General features: G+C 47.3%; 1 protein-coding gene and 1 pseudogene across 1 annotated transcript; one reads left to right on the top strand and one right to left on the bottom strand.

Annotated features, from left to right (window-relative positions):
• The first annotated feature begins 1,930 nt into the window (after positions 1–1,930).
• On the top strand, positions 1,931–4,404 carry LOC127334184 (sugar transport protein MST4-like; annotated as a pseudogene).
• A 6,656-nt stretch (positions 4,405–11,060) lies between these two features.
• Positions 11,061–12,763, bottom strand: LOC127334183 (CASP-like protein 2A1). The gene is made up of 3 exons (XM_051360604.2): positions 12,267–12,763; positions 12,047–12,164; positions 11,061–11,556 (listed from the first exon to the last, which is right to left on the bottom strand). The coding sequence occupies exons 1-3, from the start codon at positions 12,488–12,490 to the stop codon at positions 11,281–11,283; spliced, it is 618 nt and encodes a 205-aa protein (XP_051216564.1). The 5' UTR covers positions 12,491–12,763; the 3' UTR covers positions 11,061–11,280.
• Positions 12,764–18,194: the final 5,431 nt, after the last annotated feature.

Here is an 18,194-nt window from a genome sequence, read left to right on the forward strand (position 1 = left end):
CACAATGAATTTCGCCGGCAGGGTCTTCCGGAACTTGACAATCCACCCAGACTGGTAGGAACAACCATCCGATAGATCTTCAAACTTGGTGCGAGAAGAATTCTAGAACCGCCGCCTTTATTCTTCGACGCGGATGAACAGACCCCCATGGCACCATTCCCCGCCCAACGACGACGAAGGAGATTCAGAGAAAATCGTCCCCTCCTAAGTCGTCTCTCTGGCCGCGTGAACGAGCATGGATCAACACTGCATCAGGCTCTAGACCAGCATGCACTCATGCTTGGACTCATGCCAGGCCAAAGACGTGGAGATAAAAGCCCCGGGCGGCGCTGCTTATCTGAGTGGTGGAGCCAGCACCTAACTGATAGATCGGGTCGCCGGCAACCCGTGTTGTTGCTGCCAGATCGGAAAGCAGGCCTGGGAAGATGGCGGCCAGATCAGGAGGACCACCCAGGCGGAAGAACAAGAAAAAACGGGTGGAGACACCCCGCCACCGCCGTCCGCCGGTCAACGGCCTCCTCCGGCGGCGGCGATGTGATCAATGCGGCAAGGGGAGGGCCTCCTACGACGGCTGTGGCGGTGCCTCCGGAGTCGCCCGAAGCGACCCGGGAGGTTAGGGCGTTTCTGTTTTCGGTTTAAATGGGGAGAATTTCACTTCCCGGCCTCTGCACCAACCAGGGATGCACACAGCCATTTGACATGAGTACTAATTTTTTTTAAATCTTGGTTAAGTTTAAAGCATAGTACTCTCTCTGTCCTAGAGTGTAAGTCATACTATTTCCAAAAAACTATTTGTCCCATAACCCCCACCTCTAAGGCATAATTTTATTTAATGAGCGAGAGAAATGGGTTGCGTGCACCAATGAGGGAGACAAAGAGAATGCATGCACCAATGAGAGAGAGAAAGGGGCTGCATGCACCAATGAGAGAGAGAGAGAGAAAATGAGACCCAATCAACTAGTACCTTGGGCCAAGATATTCAAAACTTGTGACTTACAAACTAGAACGGAGGGAGCATGGGCGTACGCAGCGGGGGGGCCGTGGCCCACCCAGAATATGTGAAAACTTTTTGATACCCCTGGATAAAAAAGCCCAGTAAGCCCATGTTTGGTTCCAACTTCCAAGTCCACCCGCATCGAATAGGGCGAAGCACAGAGGTCGCGGTTACGAACCAGGTCAAGCGAGACATGCGCGATTCCCTGGCGGGCCCCTCTCTCGTTTGGGCCCTCCGCCCTCGTCGCTCGCTGCCACCGCTCTTCCTGCCGGGCACCGGCCGCTGCCCTCCCTGGCTATTCCCGCCAGCCGCCACACCGCTGCCGCTCTCCTCGGCTATTCCCGCCGGCGCTCCACTGGCTACAACAGTTCAGCATGGCAGCATGTGAGCAGGGCAGCAGCCAGCAGGTCCGCTCGACCGCTCCCGCCGACCCGCACTATATTTCCATGTGGTACTCATGTACTCTACTACTGTTAATTGACTGCTGTTAAGTTCTTAAGACATATAGTTGCCACTCATGTACTCTACTACTGTTAATATGAATCGGAGGGAGTATTAAAATTATGTAAGAATATTTTTATATTTTAAACTATTTGTATTGCAATCATGCAAATTTGATATATGTATTGAATTTCAATGTTGACATCAATTTGTATTATATATTGTTCATTTCACAAACATTTTTCACAATTTGAGAGGCGAATTTTTTTTACAGGTGTGCCCCCCCCCCCCCCCCCCCTCCTATTCTTTCATGCGTCCGCCACTGGGAGGGAGTACTAAAGATAAATTGCATGAGTACCAGATCTAGCCTGAGCATCAAGTATAAATAGGAACCTAAATACGCGTCTGTGAGAATTTAAACTCAGGTGTTGGCTTTGTACATCCACTCTCCCCAACCAGTTGAGCTAGGCTCACTTTCTTCTGAATAACAAGCTCTAGAGTGGTCGTACCAGACCTCAGGTCAACGGCATTATCGGTTCCCAAAAGGAAATAGTCTTGATGCTATCTATGCCCTACTTTCTACAAGCTACTCGATGTTCCACGTGTACCAAACGCGTGAGCGAGCCAATGCGTTTGAAGTTTCTCTTGGACTGGACTGTGCTCCGATCCGTGACTTCCTCTGTATAACAAGACTTGGAGCCTTGTGCGCACTACATCTGAGACCAGCTTCGTCGACAAGGGCGCACACCATGCCGGCAGGAGGGTTACCGGTGTCGGCGCCGCTCGGCATGGAGTTCGAGGCCAAGATCACGCCTATTGTAGTCACCTCCTGCGTCATGGCGGCCACCGGTGGGCTCATGTTCGGTTACGACATCGGTGTATCAGGTAACGTCCTACATAGCCATTAATTAACAAGCTAGCTAGACCATGGTTTCCGATATGTATTTCGCCTAGTTATTTTTAGTTTGGCATCTTTATTGGACTTGACATTCATAAACAGCTGTGTGCATCCTGGTTATACAGAGGTTGGATGTAATTGCTTTCCTAAAAAGTAATACAGCATCCTTTATCGAAAAAAAAAAAAAAGCTAGGCCATGGTAGTAGTATAATGGTGCATCGTCTGTCTAGGCGGGGTGTCGTCAATGGAGGATTTCCTGCGTGAGTTCTTCCCGACGGTGCTGCGAAACAAGCACGACAAAGAGGGGAGCAACTACTGCAAATTCAACGACCAGGGCCTGCAGCTCTTCACATCATCCCTCTACCTCGCCGGCCTCACCTCCACCTTCTTCGCCTCCTACACCACCCGCCAACTCGGCCGCCGCGTAACCATGCTCATAGCTGGCGCCTTCTTCAACATCGGTGTCATTTTCAACGGTGCTGCCCACAACCTCGGCATGCTCATCATCGGAAGGATCCTGCTTGGCTGCGGCGTTGGCTTTCCCAACCAGGTCAGAGAATTTCTGGACTTCAGATTCCTGATCTCTCGAGATTTTGCTTTTTTTTTAGATTTCGTGATTTTATTGCTTCTTTTTAGTAAGTTTTGAAATAACAAATGGCGCAGTTGCTATGTCAAACAGAAAATGTAATTGCTTGTGGAAGTTTTTAGGAGAACCGGTATTAATTCTGGATTTCACGTTTTGAGATTACGACGCAATCGTGCAGGCCGTTCCTCTGTTCCTGTCGGAGATCGCGCCGCCTAGAATCCGCGGGGGGCTCAACGCCCTGTTCCAGCTAAACATCACAGTCGGCATTCTCTTCGCCAACATTGTCAACTTTGGAACTAGCAAGTACTGCCGGCTATGCTTTTCCAGCAAGTATAATTGTATAAAGCTTTCCCTGTCCCTCGCCAACAATTGGTTTTCAACCTAGTGCAGGATCCACCCATGGGGATGGCGGCTTTCTCTGTCCCTCGCCGGCCTTCCGGCCTTGCTGCTCACAGCAAGCGCGCTCTTCATGGTGGACACGCCCAACAGCCTCATCGAGCGCGGTCAGCCGGAGCTGGGCAAAGCTGTGCTGAAGAAGATCCGCGGCACCGACAACGTGGACCCGGAGTTCAACGAGATCGTGGAGGCCAGCCGTGTCGCCCGCAACGTCAAGCACCCCTTCCGCAGCCTCCTGCAGCGCCGCAACCGTCCCCTGCTCGCCATCACCGTCCTCCTCCAGATGTTCCAGCAGATGACGGGCATAAACGCCATCATGTTCTACGCCCCGGTGCTGTTCACCACGCTGGGATTCAAGGCCGACGCGGCGCTCTACTCCGCGGTGATCACGGGGGGGCGTGAACGCGCTGTCCACGCTCGTGTCCGTGTACACGGTAGACCGGGTGGGGCGGCGGATGCTGCTGCTGGACGCCGGCGTGCAAATGTTCCTGTCGCTCGTGGCCATGACCGTCGTGATGAGGATCAAGGTGACCGACAACTCGGACAACCTCGACCGCGACTGGGCCATCATGGTCGTCGTCATAATCTGCAACTTCGTCTCCTCCTTCGCGTGGTCATGGGGCCCGCTCGGGTGGCTCATCCCGAGCGAGACATTCCCGCTCGAGACGCGCTCCGCGGGGCAGAGCATCAGCGTCTGCGCGAACCTGCTATTCACCTTCGTCTTTGCGCAGGCCTTCCTCTCCATGCTCTGCCACCTCAAGTATTTCATATTTCTGTTTTCCGCCGCCTCTGTCGTCGTAATGTCGCTCTTCGTCCTGCTCTTCCTCCCCGAAACGAAGAACGTACCCATCGAGGAGATGACTGATAGAGTGTGGAAACGTCACTGGTTCTGGAAGCGATTTATGAACAATGACGAGGGCAACAGCCACAGAGTCAGCGAAGCCAACAACATCTACAATGCCGCTATTTAGCTCGTATCATCCCTGAATGAATTACCTAAGCATTTATCTTCACATGAAGCCGAGATTGATATTTTAGCATTCTACTGAGTCTTGTCTGACGAGCAATGCAAGGTATCTTGTTTCTCCAGTTGTATTCTCAACAATGACCGGCGCACGAGTGTGGCGTTTTGGAGGCCGAGCTAGCTCTTTATTTTCAAAAACTCAAAATTCGTATTTCAAAGTATTAAAAAAAATTGAAATAAAATCTTAGAGTTAGCCAATGATGTACGCTACAAAATGGTGTAAAATCTCAATGCAAACTGATTTGTATTATAGGCTACACGAAATTAACAAAATTTGACAAAATAGGTAGTCTTGAAATGTGTACTATTCACTATAAAATTTGTCAGAATTTGTTATTTTTGTGTAGCCTAGAATACAAAATAGTTTGTATTGAGAGTGGACAAATGGAGTCCGAGCTACATGTAGCTCTTTATTTTCAAAAATTCAGAAATCGTACTTTTAAGTTTCAAAAATTCCAAAAAAAAGATCATGGATGTAGCCAATGATGGAATCTATAAACGTGTAAAATCTCAGTGTGAAATTTTAGTAATTTAGGCTACACCAAAAAGACAAATGTGTGGACCAAAAAAACAAATGTGTGGATCTGAGAACAGTGAACAGTGCACATTTCAAAACTGTAAAACCTGTCAGATTTTGTCAATTTTATGCAGTCTACAATACAAAGAATTTTACATTAAGATTTTGCACGTTTGTAGATTTCATCATTGCTACATCGAAGATTTGTTTTCAGATTTTTTTTAAAACATGAAACTATGATTTTCGAATTTTTGAAAATAAAGGGCTACATGTTGCTCGGCCTCCGTTTGTAGTTTCCGAGTTTGTATTGAGATTTTTACATCATTATAGTATACATCATTCTACCTCTAGAATTTTGATTCGAATTTTTTAAAATTTTAAAACACAAATTTATGTGTTTGAAAATAAAGGGCTACGTGTAGCTCGGGCCTCCGTTTGAAGATTTCCACCGGCGCACCTTCTATAAAGTGTAAATTCACCGTTCGGATTTGGAAGGTCGTCTTAGAATAGTGTGGGGTATTGATGAGCTTAAAAAGCAACGTGTTTATGGCACCTAAATGCCTGAGTAGAGTTAAACTTTTCGTACCACGTTGGTATGCATCTATTCTATTTGTTTCAGATAATTTTGGATATAAAGAGTGTAATTTGCAGCCAATGCAAAAGGGACAAAATCTGGATGAAATAATCATAACTAGCGGAGTGACCCGCGCATTTGCGCGGTTAGATTTATGGGGAGTTGAGAGTGCGACTACTATTGAATTCTTGTTGCAGTTCATTCATTTTTTTTCACTTACTGTTTCCATTCATTTCTAGCTTTTTATGAATTGTTTTATTATATAAGGTATTAATGATAACATTTGATACATGTTAGATCATTTATTAATTCTTGTTAGGTCATTAAATAAATTGAATATGCGTTTTCCTTTTATTCAGTTGTCATCATTTTCAATAAATCTTCTTAACTAATAATTTTATTATAGTGGAGCTACATGCTTGTTGGATGGTTGAATATTGACATAAAAGAGTGAAAAAAATTCTCATAAATGGAGCTACATGCTTGTTTAATAATGGAGTACATTGCTATCTACAATATTTGCACATGGAAATAAAATTTATATATACATTAACATCAATCCAATGTTTAAGGTTCGGGTTTTCCATAGCATACATATAGCAATTTCTAAGACATAGAAACACTTGAACGTGTAAGATAACATGATTGAACCTATCATATTATTACTACTCAATTTCAGTAAACAACATCAAAGTTTCTGTTTTTAATATTTATTTTAGAGAACTTCAATTGTTCATCTTCTATACTATGATATTGAGGAATAAATATAAAGGTGTAACTGCATTGAGAAAGAACAATAGTTGGTATTACTTGAGTATAGGAATCTAAATTGACGGAAAACAGAGAAATAACTCAACTTTTTCACTTACGGCATGTCTATGAGAAAATAAGAATCTTTGTTTTTATTTAAGGGGGAAGGGTTAGATAACCAAGCAAGCATGATAAATGAATCCGACCAGGAAAATAGGTAAAAGAAAGGACCTCACTAATTAAACATTACATTGTCGCCGCTTAACAACCAATCTTTTAAAGATCTCTAAAGCACAATATACATGCCTTGTGCAATTCCTGTAGCAATAATATTACGCTCCTATCGTAGCCAATTTTCTGGAACACTCCTAGCTGCCACATGAGTATACTTCCTCGACAATATTAAGACCTGCAAACATTAACATAGAGAGCTTATATGTGACAACCGTCTTAATATTTTAGAAAAAATGCTTGTTGTAACGGTGTGTAGCTTACCTTCTTAGCTTATTTTCGCATGCAAAAGCAATACAAAATAAAATCTGGTTAGAGCTTATCATTGCCGTTTACTACTGCAGAAAAAGAAACTATTATAATGCACCATGTCAAAGTATTCTGTAAGCACATATTTTACCTATATTCTTAACTGATCACTACAGGAAAGGATGTTTTTGCCAAGCCGAAAGCCTAAGTACGCTCGGCAAAGGCCAAAATACGCTTGGCATAGGCTTGCTCGGCAAACACCGCAGATCTGCTTGGCAAAAAAGAGAAAAAACGCTCAACATATAGCTATTAGATATATATCAAGGCCCTTCGGCAATGTGAAAAGAAAGTGACCAAATGGCACTTGACGGACGGCGCGGCTGCATACTGAGATCCTGGGCATATATCCTGGTCATACAGGAATGCCTTTTATACTTCCGGACAAATGTTCGTTCATACATATTTCAAGCAAACTAATAGTATTTCCATGGCCTTCCCTGCCTTTTTTATGTTCAGTTCAAAGAAAAAAAAATAAGGATAAATACACAACAAAAGATTACAGATATCATTCTCTTTAAGATCCAGATATTACCTCGCGATCACTCCTTGAATTTGGGGAGTTTCCATGAATTCCCGCAATAATGGTGTAGAGCATCGACTCAAGCCGCATTACCTGATTATCCTAGATAGATGACTCATAATAATTTGATCTGTTCATAAATTATTTAAAAAAACATCTTATATAACCCAAATCTTTAAAAAATGTTTTAGCAACTCAATTCAGAACGTGAGAGACAAATATGTGAAGTTTTAATAGATCATCACTAAATCAAAAACAACAAATCCAAATATGTAATGGAGCACCACCATCTGCGAATTGAGGTCAAGAGCCCATGCCTTTGTGTCGTCCGCTGCCTATACAACTATTATCTGATGCCTTTGTGGGCCATAGGCCATAGCCATCGGCTGGTCGAGTGCTCCAGGATGTACGATGCCTGCACTGAGGCTCGGACCAGAGACCCCGACGCTTCATCTCATTGGTGTATCTGATTGGCAGGATTGCCTGCCATGACCCTAGGAAAAAAAGATTGCCTCGCTCCGTTGTGGCAAAATATTGGGAAAACATCATGCACGATAATCAGTCTAAAAGATTGTCATATAACAAAACAGCAGAGGTAATATATTATCGCTAATCACTTTGTTTGAACGATAATCCTAGAAGAAGGGGCATGTATTCTTCCAAAGCCTGAAAAAGATTAGCAACCCTCTTCTCGAGATTGGTTTCAGAGCGACTGCTGATTCAACCCTGGCCGTTAGACCTGACAAATCCTCGATGGTGCTCTTATCCAGGTGATTGAAAAAACCTGGAGTTCCGAGTGGAAGAGGACCATGTCACCAAACTTCGTAGCCTCCCCCGGTGTCTAACACCTGCATCCCTTGAGGCCTCGATGCCCCACAAGACCACAACTGTTTTCTAGCCGGCAGCTTCGATCTACTGACGTACGTGTTGCACATCGCCGATATCTACAATTGATTAACCTATCATAAGCGATGTTCAAGAACCAAGAGTGTGTACATCGATCGATTGCTGCAGCCTTTAATAATTAAGCTGCGACAATCAAGCGGCGATGATTTACCTTTGTCCATGTCATGCGGATGGCTTGCTCCTGGAAGCTCCTGAGCACCTTAGATCTCACGCAATTGAGACGTAATTCATAGATCTGGCCACATATATTTATAGAAACTTGTTGTTTGCTCCGGATCGGACGGCCATCAACCGGTTCAGTCAGCAAACCTTCCAGCTGCGTGCATATGTTTGACGACGGAAAAAGAAGGGAAATCCAGATAAGTTACGTTGAGCTGGTGGAGATTAGACTTAGAGTCCTCGTCCTGCTCCTAAAGTGAGTCAAACACGACACCACAGGCTTTGCACGTCCACCAGAACCTGCGGCTTCCGGTGGTTATTGCTGCGGCGACGACGTACGTCGATGGCCGGAACGTTGATCCAGCTGAGACACGCGGAGCGGCGGCGCTGGAGGACAGGCGGCGTCCGATCAGACCTGAAACCGGATCGTTTCATTGTGCAACTTGAGAATTGTTTTGGTGCGAGTCTTCTAGATGGGCTAGACGTGGGTTTTATAGGCGCATATCCACATCTGGAGCGGGTTAGGGAGTTAATCTTGTCCGTTGGTCTTGTCAAGCTAATCAAAACCGTTGGTTGTTTGTTGTTTTAATAATATAATAGATAGATAGATTTGAAGTAATAAAGACCTTCCAACATTGAACCAAACCGAGGAAAGGAAAAATTCGCGAACAGCTCATTCTAAAGGTTTTAACGACCGGTGGTATTGTTAGGCCCGCCTGTACCGTCTAACCATACCACCCATCGTTAGCACCGCCTCGTCAAATGTAATCCGCCCATGAAGTCAGATCTAAGAAGTGAAGCACATAGCCACCCAAAAACCATGAAACCGGACCTCTGGGAGTGATCCGAAGGATGAACTCGCAAGAAGAGATCCATCATCGTTGTTATTGGGGTCACTGGAGGCCAAGGCATTGATCTTCATCACCATCATCATCATCATCTTCATCGTCACCATTGTCACCATCATCATTGGGCATCTTGTTGTAATCCCTAACCTTGACTTGGATTTGTACTTGTATCCATTCTATCTTCCATTTTCCATTCTAGATTCAGGATGATGTTATTTGCCTCCATGTGTGAGTAGATCCATTTATACATGAAGAGATCGAGAAAACCCAAGCCCAATAATGAAATAAGAAAAGTTTGTTGACTGTCTAGTACAGTAGTTATGAACTTTGTTGGTTCTTATCAGCAATGTTATGTGTTATCGACCACATAATATTTACCTACTGGTCTTTGGTAAGAATCATTGTTGCGTATGGTTGGCAGTACGCCCGTTGCCTCTGTGAATCATGTTGTATCCGAGGATAAAAAGAACCAATGCCTATAACCATGACCATGGGGAGACACTTAATTGCCAAATTAGAGACCTAGCACGACTACGAACTGGAAAGGTAATGGCCATGATGGATGTGAAAACGGTGCTTCCTGGAAACATCCATACAAGGAACCTTGCCACACAAAGAGTAGAGTATATAAAAGTCAAAATCAATATTCCTAATCACCATACCTAGGCTAGTGGTGTATCTGCAACTCCCCAAGAACGCTTTACCCTTATTGAACTTCATTTACTTTACTATCATTCAATTAGTCTCGTTTATTGTAGTCATTCATTTACTTTATTCACAAACTTTAAAAAATAACCATTACTACTTTGCTTTGGATTTTAAAAAATAACCATTACTACTCCCTCTGTCCCAGTTCGCAAGGCAAAGTTCCAAAAAATATTTGTCCTAAAATGCCTCACCTCCTAGGCATAAAGAATTTCTTAGAAAATGTCCCCATCATAGTCTAACTAATTGGTGTGTTTTATATGTTTCCTGCTGAGAGCTAAGAAGGCAAATAAAATTTAATTGAACATGGTCTCTAGACAATATTTTCTAGATTTTACTCTTACAGAGGCATGGAAATTTTTGGGCACAATGCGTCAAACTAGAAAAACTTTTTCTTCTGATCTTGTATATAAAGGAGGAATTAAATTTGAGCATGATTGCATTAAAGCTTTTGTAGCAACTGGACAAGTAGATGAACTTCTTGCGTCTGGGAGCTTCTACTTGCCGAAAAGGTTGCTGTTGATGAAGGCGATGAACTTGAAGTACTTGTTACAGGGGCAGTCCTCTTCCTCAGACGACGGCGAGTGTGCAGCATGACCGCCCCTGCCCCTACCACGGCGGCCGTAACCGCGGAAGTTGAACCCGCCATGGAGCGCGTGTGGAGAAAGTTGGGTGGCGGCGGCTATGGTTGTGGATGTATGGTACTAGGGTTGTGTGGGAGAGGCAATGAGCGAGCACCCATCTTATACGCCGGAGGCAGGCGACCAGGCAGTGTCGCACGTTAACGCCAGCACATTGGAGAAGGGGCGTTCGCCTACGCGGAAACCTGTGTGGCTGACGATGCTGGCCCGCCACTAGCCACGCGGGATTTCATTCTGTCTACCGTCCCCGCAACGTGCCGGAAGAAAAGAAAAAAAGCTTTGGAGCGCGATTGGAGGAGGTCAAACGTCCGGCGTCCAAATTTCTTTCAGAAGCAATATGGGAGACGCAACTAGAAACAGTTTGGGACGCGACTAGAGAAGCTCTTAGAAATTTGGCAATGCTTTTTTAACTGCCCCATTTTCTATCACATCAATTCTTTGCATAGGTCTCACTTTCCTGTTTGTCCAAATGCCGAGTTCTATTGATACATACTGCTGGCAAAACCTGAGATCGCATTCTTGGAACGCACCAATTATCCATCACAGCAAAACAACCAAAGCTACCAGTAGAAGCAGAGTAGTATATAATCACTGAAAAAGCAGAGGAGCAGATTGTACTATATGTAGCTGGAAATTAACTATAAACCCATACAGATTATTTCATTGGCCTACGCAACTCAGTCACAGACCCAGCGATAGTACTAAGTACACGTACTACGTGTTTTGATCCATGAGGTAGTAGCTAGCAACACCGTCGGTCCGTCTTGTGATCATGCATGGCTCAGCGCGGGAAGGCAGCGATCTCAACGCCCTTGTTGCCGTGCGACGGCACGGGGGCGTCGTAGGCGCTGAAGAGGCGGTAGGAGGAGATGAGGGAGAGGACGATGTAGCAGAGGACGGAGCCGAAGGTGATGGCGACGGACGTCTTGGCCTGGCGGCAGAATCCCCCGAACACGCCGCACGCCTCGCTCCAGGTCACCTCCTTGTCGCCGTTGTACGCCAGGTAGAGCAGCTCCGCCGACGCCGCGCCGGCCGCCAGGATCAGGTAGGTGAACACCTGCATCCATGATCCATCCATGATCAGGTATAGTGGACGATCAACTGATTACAGGCACTAGGCAGAATCGTGGCGTGCAGGCTTGTTGCACGACGCGGGAAAGCAGGGATCTGGTGGGTGGTCACTGGTGACTGGTGGAACTTAATTAGTTTGAGCATGAACAGATCGATACCAATACAAGTGCAAACAGGCCGTGTTCTAAAACGGAAGTTGGCAAACCTACTGAAACCCTCTGCTCTCCAGACTGCATAACAATATAAACACGCATAGATTTCACAGGACTGAATTTTAATAGTATGAACAGCAGAATTGACTGGATTTTAGGTGCGGTACTGAAAAGAAGAAAATGACTCATAGCTCGATCTAAGTAAGCTGCAACAAACTATTCTAGCTAGTGAGTAACTACGAAGGCAGTACGGGAGGAGATTCTAGCGAGAGTAGCTACGAAGGCAGTACAGGAGGAGCTGGGGAGGAGGAATCAGTGAAGAACCTGATCTAGGAGGAAGACGATCCAGGAGCGGGACAGCGTGGCCGGGCGCGGCACGGCAGTGTAGAAGGCGGAGACCAGGGAGTAGGCGGCGCACAGCCCGTTGGCGTAAACCAGGTACCTTCGATTTGGGGCCAAAAATCCAAAAGGAATCAGAACAGAACAGAGCATGATCCGCTGCGGGAACGCAGAAAAGAGCAAGATTTAAGCTTAAGCAACGTACTTGAAGCCGCCGAGGTCGGAGTAGGAGACGGTGCCGTACTCGTTGGTCTGCGTGTCGCGGAGCATGACGGCCATGGCGGCGACGCAGAGGCCCAGCGGCGCGGCGCGCAGCAGCGTCTCCAACGGCCGGACCCGCGCCTCCGCGGGCGACAGCTCCCCCGCGTCCTCCCCTCCGCCGCCGCTCGCCGGCGCCCCCATCACCTTCTCGTCCGCCATCTTGGACATCTCGAGCAGCAGCAGCAACGGCCAACGTCGACCAAGAAGTACTCCAAGAACTCAACTCACTCACAATTCTAGCGCGCGCTGGTCCCTCTCTCTGATTGAAGGGAAGGAGGTCGGGCCGAGCGGGAGGCGCGCATTTAAGGCGAGGAGCAGGGCAGGTGGTTGGAGAGCAGCGGAGTGGCTTGAATGCCCGGAGTTAATGGCGCGGTGGCGGTACCGTATGGGCGAGTCCAAGGCAGCGACGAGACGAGTGGATTGATGCCTGGCCCAAGGCAGGCAGCTGCGTCGCGTCACTCCCTCCTCCTCCTAGGTGTGCGCTCGCAGCGGCCGCGTGTGACACATGCGTTGTGCGCCGGGACGCTTCTCCAAGGCAGGCGCTTGGGTATGAAACCGGGAATCCGGATAACGGATACGGAAACATAACTACTCCCTCCGATCCGGAAAAAGTGTCTGAAAGGCGCTTTTGCAAACAAGCCCTCGAATTTTATTTTTCCTTAACCCGCACTCCCAAACGGAACCAACTAGACACACACATCGCGGCCTCTCCATCTCGCGCAGCACGCACGCCCGAAGCCGCCTCTGCCCGAACCCACCCACGCCTCCCTCCTCCTCAAAGCCACCGCCGCCGCCTCACCCCAGCCACAGGCGGCGCAGATCCCCGCGCCGGTCATCGTCCGCCCCACCCCAGCCACAGGCGGCGCAGCTCCCCGCGCCGGTCACCGGCCGCCGCCACCCCAGCCGCACGCGGCCCATATCCCCGCGCCGGTCACCGGCCGCCGCCTACGGCTGCCCGCTCTGGTTCCGGTGGCCTGCGTCTGCGAGGGGGATCTGCTCCTCGCCGCCGCACTCTGGCCGTGCGGAGAGGATGGGATTTGACTGGATCGGGGCGAGGAGGCTGGTCCCGGCTGTTGTTTTGTTCATGGGGCTGACTTTGTTTTGATTAATTTGGAAGGGGTTTACTGTAAAACGTTATTACACTATGCCTCTGGACACTTTTTTCGGATCGGAGGGAGTAACAAAATTCTTGGCTTTGCCGTGTCTGTGTATCTTCAGCCGGCCCGATCTAAATGAATCGAAATTGTTCATTTTAGTTTGGTTTGCCAAAATTTGGGTAACCTCTAATTCGGAGGTTCGACGCAAACTGACCATCGTGTCTGCGGCAACATATTTGCGGTCTAAATTTAATCTCGAAATGCATCGGCGCGAACATCAAACGAGTCCACGAGGGTCCTCTTCTACTCAACCCTGAACCTGCCTACTAGGGACATCACAAAGCTACCTATCCATCCGTGGCTTCTCTATCTAAGCGTATCTCCAACGATTCAACGCAAACAGATCAAATGGTTTGATATAATTCAGATTAAAATGCGTCAGAATAGACAACAAACGAGTCCGCGAGGGTCCTCCTCAACTTGACCCTTGGCCCGCTTGTCAGGGACACCAAGGCCACCTATCCATCTGCACCCCTCCCTCCCTTATGCAACCCTAGAGCGATGCCGTTGTCTGCCCTGCCGCTCGCCGTTGCTGGTACATTTTTTGTTCGGCCTGCAGCTCGTTGGAAGACACTATTTGGTGGTGGCGGTGGCGAATGCCCTTGCCGGCCTCTCTATAGCCCCTGCCCCGCTGCCATTTCTCTCAGAACCGCCCGCCGGCCTCGTCGCCCACGCCCTGTGATACGTCTCAAACGTATCCATAATTTCTTATGTTCCATGCTAGTTTTATGACAATACTCACATGTTTTATACACACTTTACATCATTTATATGCATTTTCCGGCACTAACCTATTAACAAGATGCCGAAGCGCCAGTTCCTGTTTTGTGCTGTTTTTGGTTTCAGAAATCCTACACAGGAAATATTCTCGGAATTGGACGAAATTAACGCCCAGGGTCTTATTTTTCCACGGAGCTTCCAGAAGACCGAAGGGGATACGAAGTGGGGCCACGAGGTGGCCACACCATAGGGCGGCGCGGCCAAGGAGGGGCCCGCGCCGGCCTATGGTGTGGGCCCCTCGAGCGCCACCCGACTCTGCCCTTCCGCCTACTTAAACTCTCCGTCGCGAAAACCCTACTACCGAGAGCCACGATGCGGAAAAAGTTCCAGAGACGCCGCCGCCGCCAATCCCATCTCGGGGGATTCAGGAGATCGCCTCTGGCACCCTGCCGGAGAGGGGAATCATCACCGGAGGGCTCTACATCACCATGCCCGCCTCCGGATTGATGCGTGAGTAGTTCATCCTTGGACTATGGGTCCATAGCAGTAGCTAGATGGTTGTCTTCTCCTCATTGTGCTATCATGTTAGATCTTGTGAGATGCCTATCATGATCAAGATCATCTATTTGTAATGCTACATGTTGTGCTTGTTGGGATCCGATGAATATTGAATACTATGTCAAGTTGATTATCAATCTATCATATATGTGTTGTTTATGTTCTTGCATGCTCTCCGTTGCTAGTAGAGGCTCTGGCCAAGTTGATACTTGTGACTCCAAGAGGGAGTATTTATGCTCGATAGTGGGTTCATGCCTCCATTGAATCTGGGACAGTGACAGAAAGTTCTAAGGTTGTGGATGTGCTGTTGCCACTAGGGATAAAACATCAATGCTTTGTCTAAGGATATTTGTGTTGATTACATTACGCACCAAACTTAATGCAATTGTCTGTTGTTTGCAACTTAATACTAGAAGGGGTGCGGATGCTAACCCGAAGGTGGACTTTTTAGGCATAGATGCATGCTGGATAGCGGTCTATGTACTTTGTCGTAATGCCCTGATTAAATCTCATAGTAATCATCATGATATGTATATGCATCTCTATTTGTCAATTGCCCAACTGTAATTTGTTCACCCAACATGCTATTTATCTTATGGGAGAGACACCACTAGTGAACTGTGGACCCCGGTCCATTCTTTACATCTGAAATACAATCTACTGCAAACTCTGTTCTCTACTGTTCTTTGCAAACAAACATCATTCTCCACACCATACGTTTAATTCTTTGTTTACAGCAAGCCGGTGAGATTGACAACCTCACTGTTAAGTTGGGGCAATGTATTGTGATTGTGTTGTGCAGGTTCCACGTTGGCGCCGGAATCCCTGGTGTTGCACCGCACTACACTCCTCCACCAACAACCTTCACGTGGCCTTCATCTCCTACTGGTTCGATAACCTTGGTTTCTTACTGAGGGAAAACTTGCTGCTGTACGCATCACACCTTCCTCTTGGGGTTCCCAACGGACGTGTGCTTCACGCGTTATCACCCTGCTCGGCCAATTGCTCCGTACAAAATCCTAAACCATTCTCGGCCGTTAGCTTGAAGAAGGCATGCCATTGATCCCTAATTGTTGCCCCGCAGATGGACCTCGAGCAGTTGATTTACTTCTTCGTCAAGGACGTCCTCAACAGCTCGTCGGAAGATGAGTCAGACGCCTCTTCAGGGCCCATGGTTGTCGGGGCCTCTCTCATCCACGAGCACACTGAGATGTAGAGGCCAGTGCGCATAGGCTCACAAGGCCTCGCAGGAGCAACATGAAGCGGGATCGAGAGGGTGGCCACTATCCACCAAGCCGGTCTTCACCGAGGCCATGTTCCAACGACGGTATCGGATGTCAAGAGACATGTTCTTGACTATTCTACGTGATGTGAGAGGCCACGACCCCTACTTCAGATGCAGGCCCGATGTCACTGGTAAGCTAGGTTTCCCCTCTTATCAGAAGTGTTCCGTATTTATTCGTACGGAGTGCTTGGTCATCTCCTTGACGAGTACTTGTCAATGAGCGTGCTAGCAGGTGATGTACATGTTATGTTGAGTTGTGACTGCGGTGTTTGGCGATTCTTTACTTGAGAGAGCCAATTGTTGCCGACACCACCCGACTGTTGTCAATCAACGACGCTACAGGGTTTCCGGGAATGATTGGAAGCATAGATTGCCTACATTGGAAATGGAGAACTATCCATTTGCATTGTAGGGGCAGTGTAGCAGGCATCCCGAGGGGTGTATTGTCATTCTTGAGGAAGTGGAATCACATGATATGTGGATTTAGCACTCTTTTTTTGGCATGGTCAGTTCCTACAATTACATCAGCGTGCTACATCGCTCTCAAGTATTATCAAGGCTTGTAGAAGGCAATGCTCTTGTGATCAGCTATCAGATCAATGGCAATGCATACGACAAGCCACATTATCTTTCTTGTGGTATATATCTAGACTGGGCCACACTAGTGAACATAGTCAATAATCCTACAACAGAGAAAATGAAGAGGTTTGCCAGAGGAAAGAGGCTTGATGAAAGATGTGGAGCGGGCCTTTGGTACGCTGCAAGATCGGTGGGCTATTATTCATCACCCTGCTAGAACATGGAATGTTCAGACCATGTATGAGTTGATGATTGCTTGTGTGATCATGCACAACACGATCTTTGAGCAAGATCATGATGACAACCTCCATGACCAAGGATGGCGATTTCAAGGTGAGTTTGACGAGCCGTAGCGATGGGCAGCAATGTTTGAGGAGTTTCTCCATATGCACACGGAGCTCTGTGATATCGATATATCTGCTTGTTTCCAAGCGGATATTATTGAGTATCAGTGGGCATTGGCAGTGCATGAGGATAATCAGGAGTAGTCATCCCATATAATTTAAACAGCAGTTATAAATTGTGTTATTCTTTATTTTTGGCAATTCTATTTGTTTGATTATGAATTTTATTTGCATCTAAACTTTGTGGTTTATTTGTTAACTAGTTGTAATAAGGAACTTAGCATTATTTATATTGCAACCTTATTATTTTCTATTGTCATGTGTTATTTGAAAAATATGGTGAGAAGTGGATGAAATGGTCTGGCTGGGCCAAAATGCGTTGTGCCGCCGAGTCCCCCCGACCCAACTGGACAATCGAGGCAACAAGGCCAATTTTGTGTCCACATCCCAACCCAAACAGACTAAAATGGACACTTTTGGTCTCTAAAATGCGTCGGGTCGCTGGAGATACCCTAAGGCCACCTCCAACGGTGGGCCGCAAAAGGACATATCGTGTCCGTTGTTGTCCGTGTGGCAAAAACACGAAGCCTAGCGGCCAACCGTATTTCCAACGCAAACACGGTTGTGTCCATTTGTCCCTTATTTCCAGTCCAAAATTTGGGCTGGGTTTGCGGTGGTCGCGGATAGCGCGTGCGTTTGCGCTAGGTTGTGACGGCTCGCTCGTCAACGACCGGGGAGGCGAGAAGGCACGGGTCCAAGTAGTCCACCGGCATGCATGCAGTCTTCTTGATTGAAGACCCATCGTTCTCGAGGTACTTACTACGTCGTCCCCACTTGCTCCCACCAACCGAAACCCTCTCCCAAACCCTAGCTCTCCCGGATACGGCGAAGGGAGGTGGTTGGTTTCGCGCAAGACACAATGACCATGAGGCCAGCGGCTCCCGCTCCAGCGATAGAGACAATGGAGGATGATGTTTCTTCCATGCGCGGTGGTGGCGACCGTCGAGGCCACCTCCTCCGCCGCGCTCCGAGCCGCAGGTATATGTGGAACTGGAAACGGCTCGCCTCTACGCCGAGGCTAGCATGACCGTGCAGTGGTATGATGTCCGCCTGAATGTAGTACATCCAATGATTATTTTGAGCAATCACCTGAGAATGTTACTAAGAAGGATGAATGAAGCTCCTATACGGAGCAAGAGATAGAGGATTGCAAAATCCTTTGGTGATAA

Source organism: Lolium perenne, unplaced genomic scaffold (genome assembly GCF_019359855.2).
Source record: "Lolium perenne isolate Kyuss_39 unplaced genomic scaffold, Kyuss_2.0 unplaced26, whole genome shotgun sequence".
NCBI classification, from domain to species: Eukaryota; Viridiplantae; Streptophyta; class Magnoliopsida; order Poales; family Poaceae; genus Lolium; species Lolium perenne.